Genomic DNA, 20,815 nt, shown 5'->3' with positions numbered 1-20,815 from the left:
GAGTGTAATTACCTTTAGGAAATGAGAACCTAAAAAATAAGAGTGTCCAGGGCAGTAACTGCGGCCATGTGGCCGACGCATCCATCTACCACGGCTGGTGGGCGTTCTCCCAGCCTGAGGCGACCCGTCTCCCTCAGCGCAGCCCCTCAGCTCACGATGCCTCGGGTACTGACCGCGTCCCGTCCTGCAGGGAGACCCCTGTGCTGAGGGGCTCCTCCGCCACGCCAGGGACCCCATGAGCCACAGGAAAATGAGACACTAACCTAAGTGAGGCAAGCGCGTCATCCCATGGAGGGACCTGTCTTGGCCGACAAACTCCCATTAAAATGAACCCAAGTGGCTGAATTAAGCTTACTTTCCAGAGAGTGGCTCTGGTGGTAAAGTATTAGGGTACCACGCTCCCTGGACACAGACCCTGAAAACAGAAGGGCTGCGATGTCGGCCTGTAGGGGACCCCGTGCCTGTTGGCTTGGAAGAGCCTCCAGCTGACCCCGGGAAACCTGCTACCCCACGGACATTCCAGGGGCTGCTGCTGCTCGCCCCCTGTTCTGAACCGAGACAGTTGTCACCCGAGACGAATCTGGCCCCCAAGTCAGCATGAAAGGCTCCCGTGGTCCTGTGTGCACATCCCAGCTGAGCACGGCTGCCCCGACCTAACTCCGTCTTCCCCCAACATATCATTGTGCATCAGGCAGCGTAGTTGAGGACAGCGGAGAGGGGCATCTCCAGTGATGGTGCGAGAGGTTTGTGCGTCCCTGGGCGCACGCAAGAAGACGCAGGAGTGGAGCGGAACTCAACAGGCGGCTGACAGCCCCTGCACCCCGCTCCCCTCCCGCCGCACAGCCGGTGCCCGCCCGCACCCACGCTGCCAAGCTACCTGCCATGGACGAGGAGCCCGTGATGGCAACCTGGGGCTCGCTGGCCTGCAGGTTGAAAGATATGTGGCCCATGACGGTGTCCACGGTGTCTATCAAGCCCAGCACCACAGCACTGTCCTGCAAACAGCATGACACGGAAGGAAGGAGACGTCAGTACGGAGCTCGCTCAGCACGTGCGCCCGACGGAGGCAGCAAATGCACAAACGCACAAGATCAAGCTTCATGCTCACTGTCAACATTCCTGCAAAGGAGGACACCCAGCATCTGCTGACCAACGTGGTGGGCCAGGCTCTGCCCTCACGATGACCAGACGAGGGGAGAGATAGTCACGCCGCTACCCCGTTTCACAGGCGCGGAGGGGACCACTGAGGTCACCCAGCCCAGCCGAGCTCGCAGAATGTGGACACCGGCTGAGGTTGACCCCGGTCACCCAGACCATCAGCTCCAAGGCTTCCACGCTCAGACACAGAGTGACCAGACCTGGTCCCCACTCCACTCTGAACTCACTGGGGACCTTGACAGGTCTCTGACCGGCCCCCCCAACTCCACCCCTCCTGTTTCACGAGGAGGGAGATCGCTGCTCCCAAATACCCTCCAGGATGAAGACACCAGCACTTGTGTCCTAGTCTCTGTGACGGGGAGGAGGCTTCGGAGGTGCCAGCACCTCAAGTCACCCCTGGCCTCCCTGACGTGCCTGGGGTGTCCCTTCCCCTCCAAGGGCCTCTCCACCCTGAGTCCCCAGGGCAGAGATGATCCCAGTGGATCCCCAAGAAGGCAGGGGTCCCTCCTGGTGGCCCCGTATCTCTGCAGCCAGCTCGGATCAGCCTGATTATCCCTCATCCTCAGACACACGTCTAGCAGGGCAGGGGCGTCTCAGCTCCCTGGGAACGCAGTGTGTGACTCTCTGCCGTCACACCCCTTCTCTCCTTCCCGCCTTTCTGAAAAAGCATCTGTCTGTTGCTAAGCGTCCCAGGCGTTCTCTCAAAAACACACGCTCCATGAGACTCTAACGAGCTGGAAATAGAACACTGAGGCCAATTTTAGACATTTTCTTTCAGGCCTGTGGCCTGATTTCAATCAGCCAAGCACAGTTAAACACATGAAAATCTGTGTTTCTGGCATGCAGATCTGTTGGGTAGTGGCTGATTCATACCTTCCCTTTAATGCACAGTAGAGCCTGCCTGAGTCTGAATAGTTTCATGATTATTCATATTTTGTGGCAGAGCATTAAGCAAAAGTTCATTTAAGATGATGCAGAAAATACATCTGCTCAGGTCCTCCACTGGCCATCCTCTGGGTGTTTCCCAGGCAGCAGCCCTGCACACATCGTCCCCCCGGAAATCATGAACTCTGGAGTGCTGTGCCTTTTAAAATAGAATGTGTTTCTAGGTGAGATTATATCAATCTTAAGTTCATGACCGCCTCTCTCTCCCTTTGCCAATGTGAAGCCCGATCTCATTCCATTTGAAACTGTTCAAATAAAAATTTCATCAAATGTAAACCCTGGAGCTATCTCATTCATAACGAGAGAAGGTGATGTCGTTCTGCTCCAAACTGGCAAATATGTTTTAAACTTTACGGGAGTTCAGGAGAGGGAGCACTTTAAATAATGGTGTGGTCCCAGCCCTTCCAGGCAAGGCAGTTAGGAGTCTTCCTCCCCCTTCTCCACCCCTGCCGGGCAACCTGGAAGTCACATTTTTGAGACAGCAGCATCAGAAAAGGGACAGAGCCAGGATCCCCAGGTCACTGGGTGGAGAAGAGCTGACCCACGTCAGACCTGGCATGAGTGAGAAGTAAATGTCCACTGCGCTGAGCCACTGAGATGTAGGGCCTATTTGTTACTGCAGCATAGCCTAGCCTAGCCTGACTGACAGAGCATCGCAGAAGATACTTAATATTATTGGGAAATGTCCTTGCCATAATTAAAGAAAAACAGATAAATTCAGATATATAGCATATGTGTAGACTATATATGCATATAAGAGAATTGAAAACTAGATTTGAAGGGATATATACAAGAGTGTTAATAATCATTATCTCTCAGCCTGAGGATTTCAGGTGATTTTTATTTTATATATATTTTTATGATCTGCACTTTCTAACTTCTCCACCACATATTCACTTGTTTTATTTCTTAAATAAGTAAAATCAAGAAAGTTATTTTCAAAAAGAAAAGAAAAAGTATTCCATTCTCCTAATTCCTTAGCGTACAGAGGAAAGGAGAGGCTGCTTTGATATTTACTCTTATAATCATGAAGTGTATATTGTCACATGTTCTACTTTTTTCATTTAATCTAGTGATCTTTAAACATCAAACATGTGTTCTATTATCATTCAAGAACAATGTGATGGTAAAAAATATATTTTTAAAATGATAAACAAGCATACATTCCTCATGAAGAAATCCAACTGTTTTCCTGTTCAGTGTTGACAACAGGACCATGGTACTGATGCTTATAGAACTGGTCCATAGAGAAGACAGAGCATTGCAAATCAGTCGTATATCCAGTCAAAATTAGCTCTAATATCCCAGAGATGCATCATTTCTCTTACAGACGTGAACTGGGCCACACTTATGCCACTTCCAGAAAGACAAAAAGGTGCCCCTTTTGAAGATCTAAATGTTCTTTTCTCTTACCTCTGACGCAGCAGTCCAACTGGGCAAAAAAAGAACCTCTCCCACGGTCTTTAAGAAAGTCTAAAGGAAGACAAGATGACACCGCTTAGCATGTATCCTGAAGCCTCAAAATGATAAGACTTTGATTTTCCCATCTCTGTCAACCACGGGCTGGGTTTTGCATATACACAGTAGTAAACCAAAATAGTTCCCATTAGTGGATCTGGTTATACTGTACACAGCCCTTTTATAGATGTTATAGATGTTGTCTTATTTGCTCCTGGTGACAATCCTTTAGTCAGTGACAAACATTTAGATGTTAGATGTGTGCTCACAGCTTAGTTACGGCAGCAGCCCTAAGTACAGTACCTGGAAGATATAACCGTCCCTCGGTAAAAGCCTGTTGAACAAACGAATGAATGAATGAACAAATCATGGCCTGCTCCGTGTGCTTTTCTTGGCATGAGAAGCCAAGCTGACATAAAAACCCACTTGTTTAATTGGAAATGACCCCTCCGTAAGCAGAAGTCACTCAGGGTCCCTTGGACAAATCACCTTAAAACTATGTTGGGTTTGGCTCACTATTGTTCTAAAAAAATGAAAGTAGCTTGTAATATCTTCAAATTGGGAGATTTAAATGAAACTATGTGAATTTCCTCCTTTTTGTGAAAAAAGCAGAAGCTTGGACAATTCTTATCCCATAGTCCCACATGGCCACCATCGACCAAAACTGAACAGCAGCTGACCCCTTAGGTAGTTGTGCATTCTCCAGCTGACCCCAGTCCTCACCACTCCCTATTGCCTTACACCTAATCTGTTTCACTCATTTACGTTACTCATGTAGGTTTCTAACAGTGCATCTCCTACTACAGACACCAGAATTAAACTTAGAGCCTGATCTAAACCTCCTATATTTCCACCAAACTGCCTTCTCCAAAAAGCCACATTGTTCCTCACACTTTTAGACACTAAATATTTAGAGAACACATCATCAAAACTCCTCACTCTTTTATTTATCTTTATTTGATAAATACTTATAAGACCCTAAAGTGCAATGCCTTAAAATTTAAAGATGAAATTTAAAAATTAAATACGAAAAAACCAATCATGATCCCTGCCCTCGTTGGGCTTGAGGCCTAGGGGGCAGAGTTTATAATCTAGAGCAGGGGTCAGCACTTTTCTCTAAGAGGATCACCTAGCAAAAATTTTAGGCTTTACACGCCATACAGTTCTGTCACAAACACTCAGTTCTGCCACTGTAGTGCAAAATTAGTGGCAGACAATCCATAACTAAATGAGTGTGTTACAATAAAACTTTATTTACAAAAACAGGCAGTGGGCTAGATTTGGCCCAAGGGCCATAGTTTGCTGAGTCCTGATCTAGAGCAGTTCAGCTGAATAGAAATATAATGCAATCCACAGTTTTATTTTAAATTTTCTAATAGCCATATTTTAAAAAGTGAAAAGGAAACAGGTGAAATTACTTTTTAATAATATATTTGACTTAGCCCAATATATCTAAAATATCACTTCAATGTGCAATCAATATAAAAATCATCAATTCGATAATTTACATTCTTCTGTTATACTAAACTTTAGAGATCCAGTGTGCGTTTTAGATCTTGATTTGAACAGATCACAGTTCAAGTGCTCAAGAGCCACGTGTGGCTAATGGCCTCCTTATTACCCAGCACAAGAATTGACTTCTTGTCACTTTCCTGTTTAACTGTTAGTGGTGAGAAGCCAGGGCATTATGGAAAATTGGATACGGATGTCAAAGATTTTTATGTCTCATCCAATCAGAGATGGGTGGAGTTTGGGGTAAATCTGCAGGATTCCTTTCCAGGACACCCAGAGTCAGGTATCTCAACACGGGCCCCCATCAGAGGTCTCAAGCTGATGGCCCACAGGCTGAATCTGCCTCATAAATGTCTTTTATTTGGCTTGTACACACTTGCTTTTAAATTTCAGTTAGCTGTCCAGTTTTTTTTTTTAATTGGACGATTTTCCATTTCAAAATCAGGTACGGAGTTTTGCTTGTAAAATCAGAAGAGGTTACCCTAAAGGTTAAAATCAGGGGACTCTTGAGCAGCTTGATGCCACTCCCTGTGGGTGGGCACCTTCCAATTTGCCACAGTCTCTACTCCTCCCTATTGGCTGTCTGACCCAATCATCCATTTACTTTATTTGTCTGGCCCCTGCATGCATTTGAGTTTGGGCCTCTGACAGTGTCCAGTATATCTGAGGGGAAAAGGGGAGTCAAAAGGAAAGAGGAAATCGCCAAGCTTCAAAAGAAATTGTTTCCCATGTAGACCTGCATTGAATTCTATGTTCCCATGTAGACATCTCTTCAAGACTAGGGAGGGGCCGGACCCTCCCCTTCACCCCTCTGGGCAGGCTGCTCCCTCCGGGCATCCTCACACCCACCCCCAGAGCTCACGTGCAGAGCCCGTAAGTGCTTCCTGTGGGGAGCCCGGAAGTGTTCAAAGTGCTGCCTTGGCCCCACCCATACCGCCATATGATTGGCTGAGCTACCAAGCCAGGCCCGCTCCCCTTGGCTAGTGATTGGTCTAGGCGCAGTCATGTGACGGATCTCTGCAGGGGGAACCATGGGAAAGAGTTCCCTCCCCTATAAAGAAGGAGGAGCCCCCTGACCTTGCTTTCCCTCCTGGTGGTTGTTAGTGAGCTGTGGTGCTTGGAACCGTTCCAGCCCCTTGGAAACAGAGCAGAACGCCAAGAGAATTGTCCTGCTGCTACCCAAATCCCTGCTGTGAACGAAGACTGAAGTAATCAAACCTGGAGTGAAGCAATTAGATGCCCCTATTGATTTTAAAATAGTCATATTACTGTTTATTTGCAGCCAAAACCATTCTAGGAGAGAGACTTGGGTCATCAAATTATCCCCATAACACAGACTGGGAAACTGAGGCTTGAAGAAGTTAAAAAGTTGCCCAAGGACATAGAGCTGGGGGTCAAGCCCAGGCTTGCCTGACTCCAGTGTCACTGAGCTCCTGCAGCTCAGGACATCCCCTCACAGCACTTTTCAGACTCCATGGTCCATCTTCATCCTCTCAGCCCTGAGCCTCTTGGAAGCAGGAAGTGGTTCTTGGTCATCCCAGATCCTCAGAACCTAGCATGTTCTATGAATGAATGAACGAAATCTGAGATGTCTAACTCTTGCTTCTGTCGCCTGGGCAGGAACGCTATGGCGTTCAGGACCCACCCCGCATTTCAGGATGTCTTTGTTTACAGAACACATGTTTTCAGGTACTTCTTTGGATCTGTCTTCAGCAAGGAAACCAGTAAGAATTAAGAACTCTTAAAAAGTACTCGCGGGCTTCCCTGGTGGCGCAGTGGTTGAGAATCTGCCTGCTAATGCAGGGGACACGGGTTCGAGCCCTGGTCTGGGAGGATCCCACATGCCGCGGAGCGACTGGGCCCGTGAGCCACAACTACTGAGCCTGCGCGTCTGGAGCCTGTGCTCCGCAACAAGAGAGGCCGCGATAGTGAGAGGCCCGCGCACCGCGATGAAGAGTGGCCCCCGCTTGCCGCAACTAGAGAAAGCCCTAACACAGAAACGAAGACCCAACATAGCAATCAATCAATAAAATAAATAAATCTTTAAAAAAAAAAAAAAAAAGTACTCGCCAAGTGCCAGACACATACTATGCACATAGGAACCCTTTTAGTCCCCAGTGAGTACTATTATCTCCCCATATCTCAGACGAGCAAAGTGAGGCAGAGAGATGTTACATAACGCGACCAAGCGTGCACTGTAAGTAACCGGCAGAGACATTCAACCCAGCAGTCAGACCCTATACATCCTGCTCTTAACACTTATGCTGCACTTTTGAAATGAAACGGTCTCAAGCATCCCTTCTTCTGCACATCAACCAGGAGCCCTGTGCTGAGATCGAAGTTTTCAAGCCCCCAAGAGCCCAGCATCATCCTCTACCTTGACCTAGAAAGATTTTGAGAATGAAAAGAGAAAACACCTTGGTTCCAATGCCATACGTGGCACATTCCCTAAGTGCTTTACGTAACTTTGGGAATTCCCACTGGGATACAAGTCACAGTGTTGGGGTCACACCATGGCCCCACGGCTAAATCTGCCAAAGAGGCAACTCCACCTTCTACCTGTTGCCAAGGGAGGTGGCAGAGTTTAGAACAGGAGTTGCAAACCCAAATGCCTACAGGGGCCAGGTGGATGGAGAGAGGCGCCAAGCTGGCCGGACGCTGGGAAAACAAGATGAAGAGTCGAGTCTCATCTGCAGGAGACTCCACTGATCTGTGTAGAGCTGGCTGGAGTGGCCACGCCATCTGGTTGAAACCCAGACTTTTATATTAAAGTTTCTGATTTTTTCAGCCCTGTGTAGGTCAAACAAGGTACATCTGTGGGCCTGGCAGTTTGCCAATGCTGATCCACTCGGCACAGAAATCAAATAGCTTTACCTTGGTGAGATTTGATGCTGTTTCCTCTGAGAGGGATTTATTGGGTAAGCTGAGGGACATATTTTGAAGGTAATTCAGAACAATTCCAGGACTCTGGAAGTTTCTTCTCTCCTCTGTCAAGTTGGTTATGATGGGATGGTAGGCATCAATGGGCACCTAAAAGAAATCAGCAACATGAGTTCCTTTAAGAACTAAAGCCAAGATTTCTACAGAAGGTCAGTGTGTCCTCTGGGTCTCATGCTTCTCACACCATAGTAATCATGGTAATAGCACCTACTGTATACCAGGCACTTTTGTGACTCCTTCACAAATATTATTAACATTTCATCCTTACAGCAGCCTCATGAAATACGCACTCATGTGACAGATGATACCAAGTGTGGAGAGGCTTACGCAGAAATAAATAAGAGAACTGGGATTTGAACCCAAGCAGATGGTTCTAGAGTCTGCTCACTCGTTATTACATTAAAGTTCCCACGGAAGCGAAGTTGATTGATCACAAGTTAATTCCAGAGGGGAACACTTTCTAAACATATTGATCCTTTCCTCAAACATCAGAAGAAAATGGCGCAGAGAGAAGCCAAGTGTCAAGGCCAGCTCCTCTTCGTTCTCTGCTCATGGTGCCAAGTGCACCAGAAAACAGTCTCGGGTCGTGGGTAGGGGGGCCCCTGGGAAGTCTTGTTGACTCCGTGTAGGCACCTGAGGCTACAGGCCACACAGGAAGCAGGTCTCCCATTTAGTCACTCCGAGTGTTGAGATTTAGTGCCAGTGTTGGCTTCCCCTCCATTTATTATTTCCTCCCAGACATTCATTATACTGCCAGTAAGACAGAACCAGACTGTGTAATGGGATTCCCACTCCCCTGGCATATAGTCCAAGCAAAAAGACATCACCAAGATGGGGAGGTGGGGACAACATTAAATGGATCTGCTCACCATGGTGTTTGCTGTGGGTGTCGTGAGGAAGCTGGGTGGCGTTGAAGACAACAAAACATGCTTTCCTGGAAAAAAATCGATCATGCTTCATTAAGGGCTAAGCCATGGTCACCTCGTTCACCCTCAGGAAGGCCTGTCCTTATTCAAAAATCTACCAGCTTCAGAGACAAACTAAGAAGAGCCTGAGAATGTTTTGAGTAGCAATGTCGCTGCAAAGATAAAGGCCTAATAAATCAGCCAAATGGGTAGATTGTATGGATTTTCCCAGGTCAAATTATGTTTCCATTTATAGTCTAAATTGCTTGGAAATAGTCTTTAGGCAAGTCATCACATAAAAAGATGACTTTATACATGCTTTCACTGATTTCAAATAAATAAAGAAGCAAAAGAAATGGATTTCCATTGCATCTGGACTACTTAGAGATAAAATACAGAGGGTTGTGAATCACTGGGCTGGGACAAACAGGAGACCTCGCCACCTCCCCTCCCAGTGAGGTGACACTGGCGTGGACCCCATCAAGTGGTGGGGAGACCATCTTCCTGAGCCCCTCCCATCCCGAGGATTCTATTCAAGACCCCATTTGGTCCATTATGAATGATTATAATAATGAAGACATCCAACTACTTCTAATTTTAGTATTCCCCAGTGAAAACACAGACTTAACTAGATACTCTACTTCATTTCTGGAAATCCCTCAAGTTGCTTTGGGTGGCCTGAGGGAATAACCTCATCACCCGTCCCTGGTTCCAGGAGTAAATGACCCTGTGGGTGGGGGTGGGTAGCTGGTGAGAGGGTAAGGTGTGACACTGCTCTGGGGATCAGAGCCCCAAACACTCTGTTCTCCAAGTCAGAGTGACATTCATTCCTTGGATGCCAAGGAATCCCATCAAATTCACATTTAACTCATGTGAGTCCATAAGAGAAAGTGAAGGACAATAAAACTCAGCCCAGCGGCCCTGTCCATCCTCATAACTGATGACCACGTGAGACCAGGATGAGAAACGAGAGTCGGCCGGGTCCTAAGTCAGTCTCGGTTCCCAACTGGCTCTTGTTATAAGAGCATCTGACTGTGCAGAGTGTGTTTCTAGTGTCAAAGAAACACACTTGCAAACCGTGGGATTCTGAACAAAGCCTTCTGCTTCCTCGGCTTCTCTACAGAAGGAACGGCCAACCATCGCAGGGTTGGGGGGACACCTGAGCAGGCGGATAGCTGATCAACACTCTGCCTTCGTGTGAATTAGAAAAGAAGAGGCCGCCTCAGCTGGACCGACCCATCAGAAAATGGCACTGCTCTAGCTAACAGGTTAGAAGAGGGGCCCCCTTCAGACAGGTCACCCAGGGAAACGCCCCCTTTGGGTACCTGCAGCCCTAGCTCACAGCTTCCTGTGCAGACAGATCTTTATGCAAAGGAAGGCAGAGTCCAAAACAGAGATTCCTAGTGACGTCATATGAGACACGAAAGGTCACATGTTATATGATTCCATTTATACGGAATACCCAGAATAGGTAAATCCATAGAGACAGAAAGTAAATGAGTGGTTGCTAGGAGCTGGGGAAGGAGGAAAGGGGCAGTGACTGCTCACTGGTGCTGGGTTCCTTTGGGGGTGATGGTTGCACAACATGTGGACATAGTAAGTATCACTGAACTGTACACTGTAAAATGGTGACGTTCACGTTTTATGAATTTTACCTCCATTTTTTTAATTAGTGACTTTCCAAGTCCCACAGTTCACCGTGGTTGAGTGAGGATGTGAACCCAGGTCCAACTGTCCCCCGGGTCCCTGACCTGAACCACCGCTCTGTGCTAAGCAGGAAGGGGGCGTCCTGGGGGCGCTCCGAGGGCCCGTGGTGGGTGAGTCTGGCACGCGGGAGGCATGTAGTAAACATCTGTGGATCAAACGCACTGATGGACCTGGAACACTTGATTCCCAAAGCTTTCCATAACCATCTATCACAAACACCTCGAAAACTCCCTGGTGACCAGCAGGAGAATATTCATCTCAGTGTGTTTCTGGTAAATTGTGAATTCCTCCATCTTAGAGAGCAAGGGTTCTAGAAAACCCATGGTATTTATGAGGCTGATCAGGACACATCTCAGCCTGCAGCGCTGACGGCCGCATCAGGAGAGGGAGGAGAAGAAAAATGCTGGGAAGGGGAGGTGGGTCCGAAGCCCGCGCCCTCCCCGGGAGCTGACGTCACACCCGGCCCGCAGCCCCGCCCCTCTCACTGACCAATGGCCGCTGTGAAGTACATGGCGATCTCATCCGGCGTCAGGGCCCGTTCCCAGATGATGAACTCGTCAAAAGCGCCGTTCTCGTAGCGCTTGGGCTGGTCCTGATCAGACCCCATCACGAGGTTGACGTTGGGCTCCCCGTAGGCATGAGACACTTTTCCACTTGGGTCTGAGGTGCTCAGCGTCCCGTTGACGTAGACTTTCAGGCCCTCCTTGGACTTCCATGTAAACAGGACATGAGTCCAGTAGGGGCCTGGGAAAGAGCAGAGACACTCTTCTGATGACGTAGGTCGAGCTCCCCATGCAGTGGTCATTCTAGTTTTAAGCACATTTGTCTTTCTCATGATGATGGGTCAGTGCCACCGTTGGTTGAGTCCTCGTATAGGTCCTAATGCACATCTCACTTCCCTCAGTCCTTAGGAGCACAGGAAAGAAGTTACCCGCCCCCCGCAAATCCCAGAAGTCGTTCAAGGAGACCCTTTGCCATTTTAAATTAAATGAAGTAATAACTAATGGTCATAACTTGTTCAAAATATTTTTTTAATCCAGCCTAGGCCAGCACAGGGCAGGTCAACAAGACCTATCTGAGGGCCTGATTCAGCCCAAAGGCCACTGATACCCACCTCTGCCCTGACCTCAAGCAGGTGGTAGCAACCAACATGGCAGCACCGAGGGAGAACAAACCACTCCTGGCTCTGCCAGGATCCTCTATCAGGAGTCCTGGTGATGACTCGTCTCTCTGTCATGAGAACCACGTTCACCAACAAGAAGAAAATTCACTGGATTCTGATGGCAGCTTGCCCCACAAAGGGCCGCACCTCGCTGTGCAGATGTGTGCTCAGACGTCCTCAGGGACTTGCTGCTGGAAGACGCCCTTTACAGGAAGCCTATGACCCGAGCCAGGCGGTCATCTTAAATCACCCAGCAGTTACCCCGGGGTTCTCGCTCGGGATTGCACAACTTTCTAACCGTGAGTCTCCGGAGAGCGCTTGGATCCGAGACAGGTCCAAAGTATCACTGCCCTGGAGTGTGAAAATCCCTTCAATGAACAATTAAAGAGCACATTGCCAGGTGGAAATGTTTACAGTTCTCCCCATTTCTCTGGGTGGGGAAACAATCAGGATTCAGCAGATCTGACCTTAAAACATGTTCAAGATAAACGACGGGGTGCCTGATATTGTGTCAGCCCCAAGGGGCACGGAGATCAGACTCTTACGGAAGAGACTGATAGCAGGTGGAAGGTGATAAGAGCCATGAACAGGGGCAGGACAGGCAGGTCTGAGCAGGTAGAGGACGCAGAGACAAGCTCTGGCCTCAGGGAGCAGAGAGGGCAAATACGCAAGATTCTCTCAAACTCTGTGTGCGCTGAATTTGCCCCTTTTCCGGGGGTGGAGGTACGCGCTTGGTCCCAGCTCCCAGCAGCGGCAGAGTCAGGCAGATGCGTCAGTGCTCACGGGGCCCCTCTCCTGTAGGCGCCTTGTGCGTTAGCTCACTCCACTCCCACAGTCACCCTATGACCGAATACTGTTATCGTGCTCACGTTACAGACGAACACGCTGAGGCACGGGGCAGGCGAGTCAGGCACCCGGGTGCGGCGCTAGCAGAGGCGTGCAGAGCGGGGTCGGGCCCAGGCTGCATGGCTCCAGGGTCCATGGTTTTTTTGGGTTTTTTTTTTTAACTTATTTTAAATTTATTTATTTATTTATTTATGGCTGTGTAGGTCCATGGTTTTTTAACGACTGAGACACGCAGCCTCCTTTAAATGGTCCGAAAATGAATTTTCCTTGCCTATGTCAGAGATGTCATCTCCTCCTGAAGGAGATCCTTCTAGACTCTCACTTTGCCCTCCACCTCCGCGATTCCCTTCTTAGTCTCCAGTCTGGACTGGGCAGCCTGTCCACGCTACCTCGGGACATTCTGGGTCCCCCGTCACCTCTCCCCATCTCAGTTCCCACTCCAGACCTCCAGCCTCCCCCAGCTTCCTGGCCCACACCTCTGACCTCATGCCCAGCCAGCGACGGGTCACACTGAGCCCCGGAGGAAACAGGAATCGTCAGACAGAACCACGTGGCCTCCCAACACCCACCTACGCACTCAACCACATCTGCACACACGGGGTCCCCACACTGGTCCAGACCCTCCCTCCTGAACCCCCAGGCCCCACGCTGGTCCAGACCCTCCCTCCTGAACCCCCAGGCCCCACGCTGGTCCAGACCCTCCCTCCTGAACCCCAGGCCCCACGCTGGTCCAGACCCTCCCTCCTGAACCCCAGGCCCTCACTGGCCTGGTGCCCACACGCCTCCCCTCCGGCAGCCTTTCTTTCCCCTAATCGTCAGCCCCTCTTTTCTAAAAGCTTTTTCACGGCAAAGTCTAAACATTTGCAAGTCTACACCACTAAAAAGAAGGAGGGGCAGGAGGAGGAGGGGGAGGACAGGAAAAGAAGGAGAAACAATAACCGCGTGCTGAGCGCTCCGCGTGCAATATTCCATTTAATTTCCCCCAGACTGTGAGGTAAGTATCATTAACGCCTTCACTAGGGAAACTGAGGCTCGGGGCGCTAAGTAACATGGTGTAGTGACCCAGTCATCCCGCGGTCAGGGGGAACCCAGGCGTCCGCCCGAAGGACCCCGCCCCTCAACCGCCGTGCAGACATCTCCGCAAAGGATGCCATCTCACCCTTTCCAGCAAGTTCTCCCAAGCAGCCCCCTGAGGGGACGGGGCTCACCCGCCCGCAGGCCAGGGGACCGACAGTGCAGCGTCTGGCCCCCTCCCGCCTCCCTGAGCCTCCCTCCGGGCCAGCGGCGCCCTTACCTGGGGGGCTGAAGGTGGCTTTCCACGTCATGGAATTGTCACGCGTGTACAGCTCCACGGAGCCCTTGCCGCCGCTGGAGCAGACTTTGAACCCGTTGGAAATGACCTGTCCCCCGAAGGCGAAAGGAGTTGTTCTGGACTGTTCTGCTTGCGTCTTCCAGAAGAAAGAGAACGTGACCCCTGAGGACAGAAAAGGCGTGGGGTTATTTTTAACGAACAACGGATGGGACTTAACCTCACCGAAGCAGGTCGTTCTCGCTGCTCTTTGATTTTCATTTAAAAGGCAGTTTTCTTTTCTCTCATTCCAGAGACAGTGTATGCTCAATCCAGAAACTACTGACCATAAAAACAGGTAATATTTATGAACAACTCACTAAGTACCAGACACTTTACTGAGGGTTTTAAATGAATGCTCTCCTCATAAATACTACAAAACCTGATTATCATTCGTCGGCTTACCCCGTTAGGCAGATGAAGAAACTTGAGTCCGGTCTGCCCAAGGCCCCTGAACTACAGACTGACTCAGATTAGACCCAAACTCAGTCTGACCTACAGACGTCAGCAGTTAAGGTAGCTCCTTCCAAAGCCTCTCCATAAACATATTTTACAGAGAAAGGAACCAACTCATACATACCGGTTTATAAGCCACATGTTTTGAAAACTTACTACATCATAGACCCCCTCCAATGTCCCTAAATACACCTCTATGTCATCATTGTTTGTATCTGCACCTCATGACATTCTAAACAGGAACTCTAGGGAACTCCCTGGCGGTCCAGTGGTTAAGACTCTGTGCGTTCACCACTGAGGGCACGGGCTCAATCCCTGGTCGGGAAACTAAGATCCCGAAAGCCACGTGACATGGCCAAAAAATAAAATAAACAGGAACTGTAATTTAAAAAAAAAAAAAAAAAACAGCAAACCCCTCCCCCCATGGCTGGGTCTTAAAGTCTCCTTCAACTTTTAATTACCCAAACAGAGCTGGAAGCTAAACCTTTCTGCACATCTCAGATTATATGCCTTTAGGGTAAATTCCCAGTAGGGCATTTCTAGTCAAAGAGGAAGCCACTTTGAAAGGTTTTTTTTTTTTTTTAATATTTATTTTATTCTTGGCTGTGTTGGGTCTTCGTTTCTGTGCGAGGGCTTTCTCTAGTTGCGGCGAGCGGGGGCCACTCTTCATCGCGGTGCGCGGGCCTCTCACTATCGCGGCCTCTCTTGTTGCGGAGCACAGGCTCCAGACGCGCAGGCTCAGTAGTTGTGGCTCACGGGCCCAGTTGCTCCGCGGCATGTGGGATCCTCCCAGACCAGGGCTCGAACCCGTGTCCCCTGCATTGGCAGGCGGATTCTCAACCGCTGCGCCACCAGGGAAGCCCACTTTGTAAGGTTTTGAAACCTACAATTGTTCATTCCCAACAAAGCGGGGCACCCGAAGGCCCTGGCAGCCGCACACTCCTGAGTCCTGAGCCCGGTCCCCAGCCTCCACTGAACGAGCTGGCCCACCGGTGGGCGTGTCTCCATCACGGGAAGCAGGGCGAGTGTGAGGAGCGAGGCCAGCTCTTGATGCCGGAGACCCTGACCCACCATCACTTTGCAGCCCAGGGGCAGGCTCCCCGGGGAGGGGCGACAGTGGCCACGCCTGGCCGGAGGCTCCTGGAATTGCCCTGTGGATCCCTGATTACCTCCACTCTGCTTCTCTGAATCCAGTCACATTTACCCTTTCTTTGCCCATGAGTAAACGTGTGTGTGTGTGTGTGTGTGTGTCTGTGTGTCTGTGTGTGTGTGTGTGTGTGTGTGTGTGTGAATGCATGCAGCCTGCCTGGACTCGGAGGTGAAAGCCGGAAATAAATCAGGCGGCCTCAGCCCTCCCAACCTGGCCCAGGCTCTGTGGTGGGAAGGCTTCACTGATGCTGAGAGAGGAGGTGCCCAGAGTTGATCAAGACAGGCCGGGACGGGGCTGGGAGGGGCGCGGGGGCGGCCATTTGCCCGGGGCCTTATTTATATAAATGGTACCAATGTTAGACTTTGGGTCTTCTCTTCAAGTGAGATTACGGGCACAGTGTAAGAGAGCCTGAATTAAAAGAAGACATTTGTCGGGCTTCCCTGGTGGCGCAGTGGTTGAGAGTCTGCCTGCCAGTGCAGGGGACACGGGTTCGAGCCCTGGTCTGGGAAGATCCCACATGCCGCGGAGCAACTGGGCCCGTGAGCCACAACTACTGAGCCTGCGCGTCTGGAGCCTGTGCTCCGCAACAAGAGAGGCCGCGACAGTGAGAGGCCCGCGCACCGCGATGAAGAGTGGCCCCCGCTCGCCGCAACTGGAGAAAGCCCTCGCACAGAAACGAAGACCCAACACAGCCAAAAATTAATTAATTAATTAATTAATTTAAAAAAAAACAAAAGAAGACATTTGTCATCAAGTATAAACTTCTGTCCCATCACCACCCATCCTGGCTGTAATGCTTTATGAATCAACATATCTGTCACAAGTTGTTCAGATGTCTTACGACAATATAATTGTGACAATTACATTGCATTATACCTTTGTAGGTCGAAAGCCTTAATACGATTAATATAAACATGTAAAACATGGCATGATTATATAACCCTGGTTTGGAATTTCTCTAATTTTTTTTTTTAACGTAAAGAGGAACCTCAAAATAACGAGCAAGGCTCAGAGAGACTCCGGGGTAGAGCTCCAAGTCGTAAGGCGTACGTTCTCAGGGCTATTGAGGAAAAAGAAAAGTCCCCAAGAGTGCCCTGGGACACAGGTCACGCCAGCAAAAGGATGGGACTCCGGCAGTTTGCTCAGAGGGCGGCTGGGCTGTCCCAGACCCGGGTCCTCTCAGCAGGTGGAGGGGACTCCCAGGCCCGGGGCCCCCAGTACGTCTGTCTGCCTCGCACTGCAGTGGCGCAGCGTCCAAAAACAACCCACGCCTTCCTGCCATGCCTCTCCACTCAGAAACAGCCAATTTCACAGGGACACGAACACGGCACATTGTGAAACTTCTGTTATGAAACGAAGTCCCAGCGGGATTCACCAAAGTCCATTTTTTCCAAACACTTTGCTGCATTTAAAAATTCCTTTCACTCAGTCCTGTCTTGGCCAAATATCTTTCTGTGCAGGAAGACAAATAAAAATAAAACATTCAATTTGGCATTAGGTAAGGGAAGATTGAAGCAAACAATGGTTACTGTGAGCCAAGCTTTTCATTTCTGTTCATTCAGCCTACAAAATAATCATTTCTATCTGAGGAACAGCTTGTATTTAAATATCAATTTACGTCTTCACAGAGTCTTAAAAGATTCACAAGGAGCCCTCTAATATTAGCATTTTCAGGAACTTTGCTTCTTGCACTTGGAATTGTCAATACAAAGGAGAAAAAATCTGAAAAAAAAGAAATGCAATATTGACAAATCGATTCAATACTTTTCTTCTTCTTATGAGCATTGAATCCTCATCCGTACGAAAAAAATAATGTGAGGAAAGTTCTTTCTCAATAAGACCAAAAAAAAAACGAAAAGAAAAAATATCCAGCTGTCCCAAGAGAAGGTGGATACATTTGAGTGCATAAATGTTATAGAATTTTGCAAGGCAAAAAATTTACCATGACAAAGTCAAAAGACAAATGACAACCCAGGAAAAAATTATTTGTAAAACACTGAACAAACAAGAAATGAATTTCCTTACTATATAAAGAACACTTTAGAAAGAAAAGTAGGATCACTACTGCTTAAGGAGAACTTACTCTGAGCAAGATAGAATGTCCCAAGAATTTTCATGTATTAATTCGTTTAGTCCTCCCGACTAGGGTTAGGGTTAGGGTTACAGTTAGGGTTATGAACTAGATGTTAGTACGGTCCCCATTTTACAAGTGAGAGGATTGAAGCCAAGAGAGGTAAAGTAACTTGTCTAAGGCCACACAGCCAGCGAGGGAGTCAGGATTTGAACCAGGCAGTCTGGCTCTGGAGTCTGCACTTGTCATCTCTCTGTCTTCCCTTGGAGACAGTGTTGTTTGGGAGAGGGCTCACTCACTGAATTAGACAAAAAAGATTCGAAGGCATTCCGTGGAGGAGAAAAATGCACACTACAGACCTGGGCTAGGCGAGGAAGTCTCCTTGTGCGTTATCCTCTCTGTGTCTGCTGCGGGCGGGGCAGAGGTGGCAGGCAGGGGTGGGTAGGGAATCTCTCCAGGCAGAGGAGCAGTTCTTCCCAGACCCATGGACTCAGCACCGTGCCCTGCATGTTGGTAACTCAAAGTGGACCAAAGCCGCAGGCAGCAGGGAGGGCAAGGCGACCCGCAGGGGATGTAGCCGCCCGGCATCCAACCTCCCTCGCCCAGCACAGCACCTCCACGTTCCTGGGGGGAAACCATCCTCCTCACCCCTGTTTCCTCTAGATCAGGTGGGGCTGACCACACAGCCCCAGGTTCACATGGGCTGGACCAGTCGGAATCACAGGACTGGCTCAGAGATGGACAGGCTTCAGCCAATAAAAGGGAGTCCTGGAGACTCTGAGCAGACATTGCTATCACACCTGGAAAGCCTTCTTGGAACGGAGCCAGAGCAATGGAGGAACACAAACTTTTGGTGACGTTATCTAAGCACCTGGACCCAGCTTGTGTCAGGCTCCATCTCCCAAAGAAGCCACACCATCTCCCAGCCCATCTGCTTTCATGCCGTGTGACCTTCCCGCTCTCCACCAAGACTCAGGCCAATTTCTCCACCGGTCCTCTGGCTGATTTGACCAAGCGGAGTCAACAGAAGTGGCCGTGGCCAAGTTCCAGGTGCAGCCGTTAACTGTCTGGGAGCTTCAGCTTTCTGCCTCTTGGAGCTCAAAGCCAACATGGAACAAGTCCAGGCTCTGCTGGTGGAGAAAAAAACCATGTAGAGGAGCTGGAGGTGCCAGAGATGTGAGTGAAGAAAGTGGTCTTGGATATCCACCTCAAGGGCACCTTCAGAGGACCCAGTCCTGGCCGCCACGGCTGCAGCTGCGTGAGAGCCCTGGCAACCCCCAGAACCATGAGAGGTGATGCTAAATTGTGTTGCACTTGCTAAGTTTGGGAGTGCTTGTTACGCAGCAGTCGATAACCAGAACACAGTCTTTACCTGGATCCACTCAGTAAATCCCCCAAGCCTAGCTGAGTTGCGTTTCTGTTGCTTACAACCTTTCAGCTGAAGTTTGACAATCCACAGAGGAGTCCCCTTCCTGACCCCAAAGTCCCACCAAAGGCCACCACAAGGATGTGATCGTGGCTCCCTCCTTCCTTCCTGACCACGACTGTGGGTGGCTGATTCGGGGGAGGCTGCTGGAGAAGTGGCTGCAGGGCGAGAGGGGGAGCAAGGAGACTCTCCATCCTTTCCTGTTTCCAAGAGGACTTGGTTCAAGACAGAGGTGGCCCTAGGCCTGTGTGAGACACACGTCCACCTACAGTGCAATGGCATGAGAGGACATGAGCTTATCCACATATGTCGACTACGACAACCAGCTGAAAGCAAGTTTCCATGAGAACCACCCAGAGCCAGCAGAGCAGGCTCAAGAATGTTCTGGAGTGGGAAGCTGAGAGCATCAAAACCAACGCCATCCCAACAGGCACATGAAAAGATGCTCAACATCACTAATCATCTGAGAAATGCAAATCAAAACTACCACAAGGTACCACCTCACACCGGTCAGAATGGCCACCATTAAAAAGTCTACAAATAACAAATGCTGGAGAGGGTGTGGAGAAAAGGGAACCCTCCTACACTGTTGGTGCAGTCATTATGGAGAACAGTACGGAGGTTCCTCAAAAAAGTAAAAAATAGAGTGCCATGTGACCCAGCCATCCCACTCCTGGGCATATATCCAGAGAAAACTCTAATTCAAGAAGATACATGTACCCCAGTGTTCATTGCAGCACACTATTTACAATAGCAAAGACGTGGAAACAACCTAAATGTCCATCAACAGATGAATGGATAAAGAAGATGTGGTACATATATACAATGGAATACTGCTGAACTGTAAACAAGAACGAAATAATGCCATTTGCAGCAATATGGATGCAACTAGAGATTATCATACTAAGTGAAGTAAGTCAGACAGAGAAAGACAAATACCATATGAGATCACTTATACGTGGAATCTAAACTATGACACAAATGAACGTATCTACAAAAGAGAAACAGACTCACAGACCTAGAGAACAGACTTGTGGTTGCCAAGGGGTAGAGGGGTGGTAGAGGGATGGATTGGGAGTTTGGGGTCAGCAGATGCAAACTATTATATCTAGAATGGATAAACAACAAGGTCCTACTGTACAGCACAGGGAACTATATTAATATCCTGTGATAAACCATCATGGAAAAGAATACCAAAAAGAAGGTATACATATGTATAACTGAATCAGTTTGCTTTACAGCAGAAACTAACACAACACTGTAAATCAGCTATACTTCAATAAAAAATGTTTTGATATTAAAGCCAATAAAACTTAAAAAAAAAGAAACAAGGCCATCAATTTCACTCCCAGGCTGCGGTCTCACCTTAGATAACACCTGACTCAGTAAGCTCGGGCTGCTATAACAGAATCTCACAGACTGGGTGGCTTAAATGACAGTTATTTCTGACAGTTCTGGAAGCTGGAAGGCTGTGATCATGTTGCCAGCAAAGCCCTCTTGCTGGTTTTGTCCTCACGTGGCCTTCCTTGGTACGTGCTCACAGAGAGAGCTCGTGTTTCCTCCTCTGCTTATAAGGGCCTTAACCCCTCACCCTCGTGACCTCATTGAATCCTAAGCACCTCCCAAAGGCCCACCTCCAGATACTATCATAGGGATAAGATTTCAACACATGAATTTGGGGAGCACACATTCAGTTCATAGCAGCACCCTCATTCATTCATTCATTCGACA

At 48.9% G+C, this 20,815-nt stretch overlaps 1 protein-coding gene across 4 annotated transcripts in view; it reads right to left on the bottom strand.

The window, feature by feature from the left end:
- The window catches only part of ADGRD1 (adhesion G protein-coupled receptor D1), a 144,240-nt gene that overhangs the window by 102,461 nt on the left and 20,964 nt on the right, over positions 1-20,815 (bottom strand). For 3 of the 4 annotated variants that reach the window (XM_007189650.2, XM_007189651.2, XM_007189652.2), the window contains 6 exons: positions 13,928-14,107; positions 11,115-11,369; positions 8,883-8,947; positions 7,948-8,103; positions 3,517-3,576; positions 878-995 (listed from right to left, as the gene is read on the bottom strand). In XM_007189650.2, coding sequence (XP_007189712.2) covers positions 878-995; positions 3,517-3,576; positions 7,948-8,103; positions 8,883-8,947; positions 11,115-11,369; positions 13,928-14,107 — 834 coding nt within the window. The remainder of the gene's footprint in view (positions 1-877; positions 996-3,516; positions 3,577-7,947; positions 8,104-8,882; positions 8,948-11,114; positions 11,370-13,927; positions 14,108-20,815) is intronic. The other variant, XM_007189653.2, reaches the window with a different exon arrangement.

This window comes from Balaenoptera acutorostrata, chromosome 13 (genome assembly GCF_949987535.1).
Source record: "Balaenoptera acutorostrata chromosome 13, mBalAcu1.1, whole genome shotgun sequence".
NCBI lineage: Eukaryota > Metazoa > Chordata > Mammalia > Artiodactyla > Balaenopteridae > Balaenoptera > Balaenoptera acutorostrata.
Note: the sequence above shows the minus strand (reverse complement) of the source record. Positions and strands in the feature narration are given on the sequence as shown.